General features: G+C 47.1%; 1 protein-coding gene across 1 annotated transcript; it reads right to left on the bottom strand.

The window, feature by feature from the left end:
• Positions 1–381: 381 nt before the first annotated feature.
• Positions 382–8,803, bottom strand: MYF5 (myogenic factor 5). The gene is made up of 3 exons (XM_058190969.1): positions 7,840–8,803; positions 2,098–2,173; positions 382–963 (listed from the first exon to the last, which is right to left on the bottom strand). Exons 1-3 carry the CDS (start codon positions 8,374–8,376, stop codon positions 761–763), a joined length of 816 nt encoding a protein of 271 aa, XP_058046952.1. The 5' UTR covers positions 8,377–8,803; the 3' UTR covers positions 382–760.
• Positions 8,804–11,781: the final 2,978 nt, after the last annotated feature.

Raw genomic sequence — 11,781 nt, 5'->3', positions numbered from 1 at the left:
GAAAATGACAGAGGCTCACCAACGCACCTCAATGCTTAATACTGGCTGAGAGCGCCTGGCTGAAGGAGAAAAAGAGAGTAACAGAAACATGATAAGATGTTATTGCATTCCACAGGTCTTTGTCAATACTGTAGGTCTAAAGCAGAAGTAGCAATTGGAAACCTGAATCAAGGTTTAGCTAAGAAAATATAAATGTCTCCCCCTAGTGGTAAAATAAACATTAAAATAAACAGAGATCACAATATACAGTGGCCTAAGCCAAACACCTGCCTTTTGAGCTACGCTGCTTTGTCCTAGCTAGTTGTAGAGTTGATCCTAGGTTATTATTTTTAGATACTATCATATTATAATATTATAGATAAAAACAAGAGATCATGTAGCTAATGTATTTTTTTTATTAAAAGTACTTTTATGAAATATAATTTAATCCCATGTTTTCTTATAGCAATTCAAAACATGGATCTACATCCACACATTTGGCTTCTATTCTTTACAATAATCAAGACAGTGATGTCATACAATTTAAAGGCCAGCATATGATTATAGTACATAGCATTATGAAGTATTTTGATTTAATATGTCATTTGCTTTTTAAAAGGGAAGCTAGGACAAAATAAAGTGACTTTTTTTTTTGTATGCATATTTTCGGTCCACCAGAGTTCCAAGAGCTTCATATTTCAATAGGGCATCTCCTTGTTGATGTTGGGAATTCTCAGAAGCACCCAATCATTGGCCCAGCTGGTGTCAAATCTCAGGCAGTTCAAAGGACATGATAGATGAGGTTGGAATGAGGCGCCTGAGGAGAGGCTGGCTGGGATTCAGGGCTGGCAATACTGGTAGGAGAAAGGGGAGCAGCGTCCTGGGGGGAGAACCCCTCCTGATCCGAAGAAGAGATTCTATCCACTATGCTGGATAAGCAGTCCAGACTGGAGAGGGTGGTGCTTGCTGCTTCTGAGGGGTAGGCTGGGAGGGAAAGACAAAATAGCACTTAGTGGAAAGAGATATAGAATCAAAATTTGATGCTACTTCCTGAGTTGGTCTAAGCCAGCCACTGCAGATGTCACACATGTTCCTTCAAGTCTGCCATCTCCATTAATAAAGGAAAATCCAGGGGTGAAATCCAGCAGGTTCTGACAGGTTCTAGAGAACCGGTAGCAGACATTTTTTGAATAGTTCAGAGAACTGGCAAATACCACCTCTGGCTGGCCCCAAAGTGGGGAGGGAATGGAGATTTTGCAATATCCTTCCCCTGGAGTGGGGTAGGAATGGGGATTTTGCAGTATCCCCTGGAGTGGGGTGCGAATGGAGATTTTGCAGTATCCTTCCCCTGCCATGCCCACCAAGCCATACCACACCCACCAAGCCATGCCCATAGAACCGATAGTAAAATAATTTGGATTTCACCACTGGGAGAATCCATTATTTCTCTCCTTCAAGCTATTTGTCAACTTTTGCTAATGCATGGAAACATGTCCTTTCCAATCATTTCAATTCAACTGCCTAGAATTACTCTGATGATTGAGGTGACATTACAACACCCAATGATTATTGGAGCAAATTTGACTAATGTTTAGGAAATAATGTTGTTTCTTATGTGAAGCCATTGGTCAGGCTTATCTTCTGGAGCAGATCTTCCAACATCCTCCAAAGTTGCATATTACAGTTCTAGGAACAATTACTCAGAAGGGTCAGCAACTGATTAGGGATTCTGTAAAATACGTTTTAGGAAGAAAAACCTAACCCGAATGTGTCAACATTTCATATATTTGAAAACTGCTATCATTCTGTCTTTTAATTATTTCTTCTCCCACCTAAGCATATGCAGTTGTTTCCATTTTTGTTTATGGGACTTGATCCTAGAAATTACATAAAATAGTTGCATAAAATATTGTATATTATTTATGCATTCCACTCGGTACACTTTTAAAGAGAAAGCTAACAGATATTCGAATCTAAGGTAACTGAATTTCTCTTTTCAAAGTCTACCATGTGCTGCCAGATATTACCAGAGCAGCTACTAGATTATTGTATCCAGTTGAGTATCTCTGTTTTTATGCTCTTAATGCACCTTGGAGAGTGAAGATCTGTGAGCCTTACCATTTTGGAGATCAGAGCAGTAACTCTTGCTATAAGTGCTGTTCCTTCTGGACCACAGGGGACTGCTGCATTCAGTCTGAAATAGACAAGAAGTCATGAGGCTGGGACTTTCTATACATTAAAGGCACTCTCAATTACTGTAGATTTCACTTGCCAGAATATCTAGAAAGAACAATGAATTTGGAGAGATATCAGGAATATCCGGATGCATCTAAGTACAGGGTTGAATGTAGTCCATTGAAGTCTCATAGAGGATGCCTTCTGGTTGTGCAGTTGTTTCATGTAGTGTGGCTCAAAGCAATAGCACCTAGACTTATATACCACTTCATAGTGCTTTACAGCCCCACTCTAAGCAGTTTACAGAGTCAGCATATTGCCCCCAATAAACTGGGTCCTCATTTTACCCACCTCAGAAGGATGGAAGGCTGAGTCAAACTTGAGCCTGGTGAGATTTGAACTGCCAAATTGCAGACAGCCAACAGTCAGTCAGCAGAAGTAGCCTGCAACACTGCACTCTAACCACTGTGCCACCAAGTTCACAGACTCTGTTTTTAATTATTTTACACATAATTTATTTATTTATTTATTTTATTAGATTTTTATACCGCCCTTCTCCTGAAGGACTCAGGGCGGTGTACAGCCAAATAGTAAAAAAACTCACAATATAAACATTAAAACAAAACTAAAACCAAGCATATTACAAGAATGGCTAAAATTTAAAACAATTTAAAAACCCTAAAATTTATAAATAACCCCAATTAAAAATTTAGTAAAACTTTTAAGCCAGTCCCACTTGAATAAATAGGTGCGTTTTCAGCTCACAGCGAAAAGTCCGAAGATCAGGCACTTGACATAAACCAGAGGGAAGTTCGTTCCAAAGCGTAGGAGGTCCGACAGAGAAGGCCCTACCCCTGGGGGCCGCCAGCCGACATTGTTTGGCGGACGGCACCCTGAGAAGGCCCTCTCTGAGTGAGCGTACGGGTCGGTGGGAGACATAAGGTAACAGCAGGCGGTCCCGTAAGTACCCGGGCCCTAAGCCATGGAGCACTTTAAAGGTGGTAACCAAAATCTTAAAGCACACCTGAAAGACCACAGGAAGTCAGTGCAGACTGTGCAGGATCGGTGTTACATGGGAGCAACGAGTTGCTCCCACTATTACCCGCGCAGCTGCGTTCTGGACTTGCTGCAGCCTCCGGGTGCACTTCAAGGGCAGCCCCATGTAGAGAGCATTGCAATAATCCAAACGGGAAGTGACAAGAGCATGAGTGACCGTGCATAAGGCATCCCGGTCAAGGAAAGGGCGCAACTGGCGAACCAAGTATACTTGGTGAAAGGCCCTCCTGGAGACGGCCGCCAAATGATCGTCAAACGACAGCCGCCCATCCAAGAGGACACCCAAGTTGCGCACCCTTTCCATTGGGGCCAATAACTCACCCCCAACAGCCAGCTGTGGCTGCAGCTGGCTGTACCGGGGTGCCGGCATCCACAGCCACTCCGTCTTGGAGGGATTGAGCTTGAGTCTGTTTCTCCCCATCCAGACCCGTATGGCTTCCAGACACCAGGACAGCATTTCGACAGCTTCGTTGGGGTGGTCCGGGGTGGAAAAGTACAGCTGTGTATCATCAGCGTACAGATGGTAACTCACCCCGAAGCCACTAATGACCTCACCCAGCGGCTTCATGTAGATGAACATGAACAAGGTTTGTCATTTAAAAATTGAGGCGATCATTTCAGACAGCTGGTTTTTGCAGTTAGAACATCCCCACAAATGGGGGGGGGAGATATGGGAAGTCAGGTGTAGTACTCTTTTGCTATGTATCCTCACTACGTTTGCTTATTATCTTCCAGGTGCAGTCCTCGTGAGAGGGGAGCCACCTGTCAGGCCCCAGTTTTCCCTCAGGGTTTGCCTTACGGGGGTGGGGGGGAAGCTCCTGGTGTAGGGGGATTTATGAAGCAGGCTATTGCAGTGGCGTGCCAAATAACTGCCGTTGGAGTGCCAATCAGCTGCATAGTGGGGAGGCGGGGCAGTGCGAGGCAACTGGAATGCCCAACGATCAGCTGTTAGAGAAAGTGAAGGTGTTGACCTGATGATCAGCTGTGAGGCCTCGCGGAGCAGCCGGGCAGGGATCCAAATGGCCGATCTGAGATACAGCTGCTTTCTGGGCAAGGCCTGCACCAATGGAGGGCATGGCTCGCCTACATAACCGCGCTGGGGACGGATGCTCCCAGCGTTGACTTTACTTCTGATTGCATCTATTACGTGCTTATTGCTTTTTGGAACTTATTTGTGTGCCTGAATCCGGCTTAATAAACCCAGTTATCAACCACACAAGTGGAGTTGTTAATGCTGAATTGGGTCTGGAGCTCGGACCTCTTGAGAATTACTACTAATAGTAGTAATTAGCATTGTTACAATTGCATAATTACATTTCAGATAGTACATGCTAGGAACTGTACTGAGTGGAATCTGAGCCCATCTATTTATGTGGCCACTTCCCAAGATTTAGCTACCCTAGCCATGCCAAGAAAACTCCTTTGTGTAATAAGCTAACTAACCAAGCTTATCTACACTGTGGTACCCATTTATCTACTCACATTTGCATGCTTTTGAACTGTTAGGCTGGCAGGAGTTGGAGCAAGGAAAGGAGCATAGCAGGAAAAAATGGCTTTTTACTAAATGCAAGCACGTCAATACTTGGCATCCCCTGAGAAAACTGAAAACAACATGGCATAGAGACCATTTCTTGTTTTTTACATGTGCATTTTGTCCATCAAAGTTGGGACAAGCCTAGTCTTTTCACTCTTTAGACTGTTGCATGCATTGCATTTCGCTAGGGAGGGAGCAAATGATGGATAGTTGATAGATGATAAATAGATGATAATAGTTAGATACAGATAGATGATAGTTCGGACTATCTGATTTTATATGCATTATTTTGTATCATGTATTTTCTATATAGCATTGCTGTTTTGTTTTAAATTAAATTATATAGCCAGAATCATCTTGATTTTGGGCAGGGCCTAAATCTAATGTTGGAATTATAATAATCATATTAAGACCATTTCTGCATTTTCTGAAAAATAATAATGTAAACATATATCAACACATGCATACAACTGTATAATAAAACATCCACGCTAAGCAAAAGTAGCTGAGTTACCCACAAAAATAACGCATGTGAAGAAATGTTATCGTTATTAGGACTGCTCAAAGGTCATATACACGTGTAAACATTTAAGATGTGAAAGTGGCACTTTCCAAAGTGGTGTTACAAAGGAATGAGGGAACTGCCTTCAGATGAGGTGTTCATGGTTGAACACCAAGTAAACTTTATTATGGCTTGTTTGTGCTCTCTGCATTTTTCACATGCTTCAACCTGGCCTAATAAGTTTTCTGAATAAGGCTTTTGAAACAGTTAAGAGCAAGGCCCATCAGAGGCACTTTAAGAACTGAAGCAGGCAGCTTCTTAGCACTTAAACTGAAACACAACTGGTGTTTCACTCAAGCTCAAGCAGGGAAACCTGGTGATGTCATGAACTTCAAAGCAAACACTTTAACAGACTCAGGGTCAAGCTCTTGCCTTCAGGGATCTATAACTTTAGCAAACAACACAATCCTACCAATGGACAATCTGAATAAATCCCACCAAGGAAAATCCCACCACAGCCTGACAGTTGCAACTTCAATATGCCTAGAATCATCACTACCTACACATCTCTGAATCAGAACACCTCTGAGATTTAACTAAACAAGTTTATGGTCAATGGCCCTAAATGTTAAATCAAGAGATCTAATCCTTGATGGATCTGGCTGGATTACTTAGCTACCCCCATCCAGTGAATTTCCCTGGGAAAACATGGAAATCTAGTGCAGAATTACAGGAGATTGATGTATGCAGTGAGGTGCAGTGTAGTTTACTCTCAGAGAAATTAGTACAAGAATTTCCTAAAGTTGTGTGCCATTTGATAAGATTGCTCGCAAGGAAATGTGAAGGATAAAAGCTTGGCCTCCCAACCGTAATTTTTTTACACTGCAACCTTACAGCTCTTCATCAGGAGTATGAGTTAGACTAGACTACCGTATATAGCTGTTATGGTGACCCTATGGCACATGTGCCCAAGGTGGCATGCAGAGCCATCTTTCTGGGCACATGAGCTGTTGCCCAACTCACCTGCAGCTGTGCATGCGTGTGCACCCCAGCTGGTATTCAGGCCTCTGGTGTACACGTGTGCAAGTCAGGGGACCCAGTTGGTCTTTGGAGCTCTCCTGCGCATGTGCGTGTGTTTGTGCATGCAGCGTGCACGTGCACAGATGGCCTTTTTGCGCGTGCATTGCGCACATGAAAGCTGCATGCACAGATGGTGAGATTGCAGGTGCAGCTCATGGGGGAGCTGCGCAAAAGCCACATGCATGTGCAGATGATGTGGTTGCACATGCAAAAGCTGTGCATATGCGCAGATGGTGCAGTTGTGCAAGCAGTGCATGGGGAGGAGCCGCATGTTAGTGCGGATAGTGCGCACATGCGCAAAGCATGCAAAGCACATACTTGTTTGGCACTCGGTGAGTAAAAGGTTTGCCATCACTGCTATATAGTATTTCTTAATGTCAGGAAATTTAAGATGTGTGGCCTCCAACTCCCAGAATTCCCCTGCCAGCTTTGGAGTTGGAGTCTACACATCCTACAATCGCTGAGCTTGAGAAGACCTGCGTTAGATACCTGTTCAGAAGATGCACTTATAACACAAGCACACAACTCAATCTGTTCAAAAAATTGTAAGGGGTTAACCTCATAATCATTCTCTTCCTTTTTTTTTGAATCTAGGAAGGCTGCCTAAATCATGTATCCAGCAAACAGACTAGGAAAAGAACAATTTGCTGTGCCATAAATTTTGAATGAATAATCTTACACCGCAATAATTACATGCAGCATAAGGAGATATTATGTCATGGGACATTTAGTGGGGCAATTAATGGGAACATGTTGAGCCACAGAACAAACAGGTTCCTCTGGAAATTTGTCTCCATTTTCCATTTGCAGAACTTGGACCAGCAGCTAACAATTCATTTCAAAGAATTGTCAAAAGGAAATACAAGAATACTTTTTCCCTCCCCCTAAAATCCCCATTAAGACAGTTATAGAAATAAAACAATTGTGATCCACCACAGTGCTCTTACACACCTACCACACAAACAGCACAATGTTATTCCTACTTACTATAAGTGCTCCTTCCTAAGTCAAAGTTACATGCTACTCACTAAAGCTTTCCATCCCACGTGGAATGAGCAAAGGTGGTGGCACAGCCAGAGAAAAGCAACTCAGCATCAGCGATTTCCACTGGACCCAGAAAAGGACCTGGCTTCCCATGGGAGCTCCTGTAGGGGCCATCCCCATCCGCTAAGGTTGTTCCTCCTCGCAGCCCCCAAACAAGCTGCATTGCTGCCAGAATCAGAAAAATCTGCCTCTGGGCTCCGGCATCAACCTACCAGGCAGCTACCATTCGACATTTTGAGAATGTCAAATTCTGCCTCAATCCCGGGAAAGCTTCGCTAACCACTCCGCGATTGGGAACGGGCCCCCGGATGGGACGGAAAACAATTACTACTTTAAAAAGAGCGAACAGGAGCAGGTGAGGCTGCGGCGAACAGCCCGGGGTTCCCTCGGATCCCACTCCGCCCCGCTTAGCCTTCTGAGCCTGCCCGCCGCCGTCCCCTGCTCTCCTTCCTAGGCAGACCTTCCTTACCAGGCCGTCGGAGAAGCTGGAGTTGGGACTGGGGGGCTCGGAGCAGCCGGGCGCCGGCAGCCCGTAAAACTGCTGGACCTGCTCCCGCAGCAGCTCCTGCAGGCTCTCGATGTAGCTGATGGCGTTGCGCAGGATCTCCACTTTGGGCAGCCGCTGGCAGGTGTTGGCCGAGGTGCAGCGCTTGAGTGCCTCGAAAGCCTGGTTGACCTTCTTCAGCCGCCGCCTTTCCCGCAGAGTGGCCGCCTTGCGCCGGTCACCCGGGCTCGCCTTCTTCTTGCAGGCTTTGCAAGCCCAGAGCAGGCAGGGGCCGGCCTGCGAGTGGCCCGTCGGGGCGCGGACGTGTTCCTCGCCGTCTGAGCCCCCGGGAGGCTCCGCTGAGGGGTCTCGAAAGGAGGCGGGGACCATCCTCTGGGCAAAATCCTCTTCTTCTTCCTCCTCCTCGTCCTCCTCCTCGGGGGAAGGGACGAAGGGTGAGCTGCCGTAGAAGAAGCCGCCCGAGGGGGGCGAAAACGGACAGCCATCCATCACCTCTTCCATCCTCGCTGCTGGACTGCAGGGAGAGGCTGGGGCATCGGCTCTCTGGAACTGGCCGAGCGGCTCCCGACTCTTTATATCCCGGGTGGGCAGCCTGTTCTAGCAGCACCGTCACGACCCCTGCTCGGGGGAGCCCCCCCCCCTTCTCTCTCAAGGGGCCCTGCGCTCTTCTGGCGCGGATTGGCCACTGCCTTTTGCCAAGACGCGGATCCAGGAGGTGCAATTAGTAACACTTTAAAGATCACAAGCAGCAGGAAAAACAAAAAAAGCGCAACCGGGAGGCGAGGCAGCACTCCGGCAGCCCGACCTGGAGTTGCTTCAGCCTCTCTCCCCACCCCACCCCCAAAAAATCCAGGCGATCCGAAGAGTAGCCGAAAACCCCTCCCTGGCGTCCGGCTATACTACTCTGCGGTAAAAGGAAGAAACTGGTTGGCGGCCGTGAGCAAAGCCAAGCGATCGCCTCGGTCCGTTAAAAATAAAGGAATTCAAAGTTTATCCACAAAAAGACTAATCCATAGCAAATGATTGCAATGATTTTTCCCCTCCTCTTTTCCTTCTATTACTATTGATTACTGATACTATTGAACTGGGTCCTTCCATAAAAAAGACACATCTCATTATCCCGACTAAGATAGAGGTTATTACAGAAGTAGACGTCGCGTTTAACTTTCTATTGCTGGACCCATTTAGCAATTTTCCAAGCAAGGGTGGGAAAAAATTACGTTTTGTTCTTTCTGGAAGCGGAGCTAAACAAAACGTTAAGGATAGCGGGCAAGTGAAACGAGGCCCTGGAAGCTCCTCTTGCAGTCGAGCAGAGGCGGTGGTGCAAATTCAAAGCTGGCTTAAGTTCGTGGGTGGCGCGAACCGCAGCCGAAAAGGACTTCCGAGAACTTTCATTCTGACTTGCTCAGCCGAAAGTGACTTTCAGAACCTGAGCCAGGCAAGAGAGGGGGACGTTCATGTTCCCCCGAAATCCTGGGAAGGGACAGGGCTGCCCGGTCCTTCAGCTCCGAGACAAGTCGTTTGCAACTCCAAAGCTTCTCCTGCGCCCCCACCCCACCCCCGTCCGCTCTCAGTTTCTTGTGCCCTCGCAGTTTGCCAAGAGGCAGTTCTGTGAAAAGGCGAAAACTCTGAATTTGTACCGTTACCGATGTGTTCCAGCTGCTGGTGCGCCCTTCGCCCCCGGTGTGCAATTTCTAGTCCCGCCACCTTTAAGGGAACTTTATAGAAACTTCCCGGAGGCCCAGGCAATTAAGAAAAGAGGGAGGGGGGACGATGGGGGGGTCATTAGTGGGTAATGATAAGACATTTAGCAGGCAGCGCTTGCCAAAGTCCCGGGACCCTTTAGCCCCGGTCACGTGGGATCCTCCTAAGAAAACAAGCGGTTCCCTCTCAAATTCAATTCAAACCTTTATTGTCAGAGTACAACATATGTACAGATTGGCTGAGCCTCCCTTCGTGCACCTCCCCAACTCACAGTGAAAGACAGGAAAAAAAATCCCTAACCCAATGAATCCTACTAACAAACACACAATCCTACCGCACCATGTGAATTTATTGCACATCGCGCTGCCCCGCAAGTCAATCATACTATATTGTTGTTGTAAAGTTATTTTCCATTCAGAAGCCTGACAGCCCACGGTGGGCAATTCGCTTTTGTTTCTTTACGGTTGCCAGAGGCTCAGCCGTGCTAATCTGTTGCAGAAAACAGCAACAGCCACCAGGAGCCCTGGGGCACGTTCAAGACTGACAAATGGCACAGGGCCTCGGGTTGGGGGGGCGAGCGTCCACTGAGCCCAAGAGGGGAATTGCTGTGCTGAACGGTGGGCGTGCGTCGCGTAATCCAAGAAGTGGATGCCCGGGTGGTGGAGGTGGTGGTGGGGCACTGAAAAGAGGGAAAGCGAAAGAAAATGCAGGGGGAGGGGCTTCCTCAGTAGCAGTTCAGTTACACGTGAGGGCATTTCACAAAGCATTTTCTGGCGTTTACTTTTCTTCCGGCCTCTCCAATTCCCAGTTTATCCTCTGTAATGAAACTGAAATGCTTTTTCCAGACTCCTTCTAATTTGGGGCTACCAGACACTTACCGCAGCTCTCTTCCCACAATATCCGATTCCCAAACAATCCTAGTTCACACGGCCCCCGTAAGTCCCTCGTTGTATAGCGGGGCTTCTTCCTAAGGCAGAGGACTTCAAACTTGGCAGCTTTAAGACTTGCGGACTTCAACTTCCAGAATTCTCCAGCCAGAGAATTCTGGGAGTTGAAGTCCGCAAGTCTTAAAGCTGCTAAGTTTGGGGACTCCTATCCTAAGGGGACATAAAAGCTCGCTTCCTTGCTCGCCGTCTGCGGATTATTGAAACGCAACTCTGACTAGGGAAGTCCATTTAAGAACAAGTGGCCTCCAATTCAAAGGGACCGACTGAGTCATCGCGCTATTCTGAACTTGCTTCCAAGGAGTCGCCTTTGCTTTTTGAAAGTCAACCTCCCATCAGGTGTATCACCCCTGGTCGCTAGGGCCATTCCCGAGTCCCACGTTAAGATAGTTGCCTCCGCTTTTGCAGCTGCAATTTTTTACTTAAACCAGGGTTAAAGTTAAGCCAAGCCAACCCTCTGGTTCGCAAGCATTCCGATCTGACAGTTCATTCTCTGGTTAATTAATTCGTCTTCGAGCTCAAACAATTTCATCCGTTTTGGTTCTCACTGGATTCCGGGCCAAGAAGAGCCTCTGCTTCTCAGGTGCTGCCGGACGCAAACTCCAAAGCAAAGCTGACCGGGACTGATAGACGTCGAATGTGGTCGCCGCCCTGCTTTTGTCGGGAGCTCCAAACTGAAGAAGCCGGGGAATATTTTCAAGATGGAGAGAGCGTTGAACAAGGGAGTGAGTTGAATGGCCTTCCTCTTTCTGTGCACGTTCCGCACAAAAGTTTATGCTTTCATTATATCTTTTACTTTTAGCTTGGCTCATTGTAAAGATTTGTGCAGTGTGTTTTGGGCCGCGAATAGGCCGAAAGCGTTCGGCTGAAAACGTTTCGTCCTTACGCAATGCTCGGCATATGAACCGGGAGGGGAGAGGCCGGAGATCCGGAAGGAAAGAAGGCCCCGTCTTCCCGGGGAGTGGAGACTCCGCCATTGCGCTGGCGCTTGGCATCTTCCGCCACTTAAGCCGTAGGATGGGAATCGGTTGCATCCAGGGGTGTCTGTAGGGTGTGGTCAAAAAAGTCAAGGTGGCACGGCACACACACACGCACACCACCTTAACTTTTTTGCCCACAGCCTACGGACACCCCTGGATGCAACAGAAAGCCCCTTCAGTACCTCATCCTTTGCTTGCTTATTGCAGCTTTCCCTGCCAGGGCGGCGTCTACTTGTCCTAAAGGCGCTTCTTCCGAAGGCAATAGAATTTTCTTTTTC

Source organism: Ahaetulla prasina, chromosome 7 (genome assembly GCF_028640845.1).
Source record: "Ahaetulla prasina isolate Xishuangbanna chromosome 7, ASM2864084v1, whole genome shotgun sequence".
Taxonomy (NCBI): Eukaryota; Metazoa; Chordata; class Lepidosauria; order Squamata; family Colubridae; genus Ahaetulla; species Ahaetulla prasina.
Note: the sequence above shows the minus strand (reverse complement) of the source record. Positions and strands in the feature narration are given on the sequence as shown.

Coding starts and splice junctions, on each gene's coding strand:
- MYF5 (XM_058190969.1), bottom strand. CDS start 8,376: ATGGAAGAGGTGATGGATGGCTGTCCGTTTTCGCCCCCCTCGGGCGGC. Junction 2,174..7,839: donor CCAGCTTCTCCGACGGCCTG/GTAAGGAAGGTC, acceptor TGTCTATTTCAG/ACTGAATGCAGCAGTCCCCT. Junction 964..2,097: donor CTGCTCTGATCTCCAAAATG/GTAAGGCTCACA, acceptor TTTCCCTCCCAG/CCTACCCCTCAGAAGCAGCA.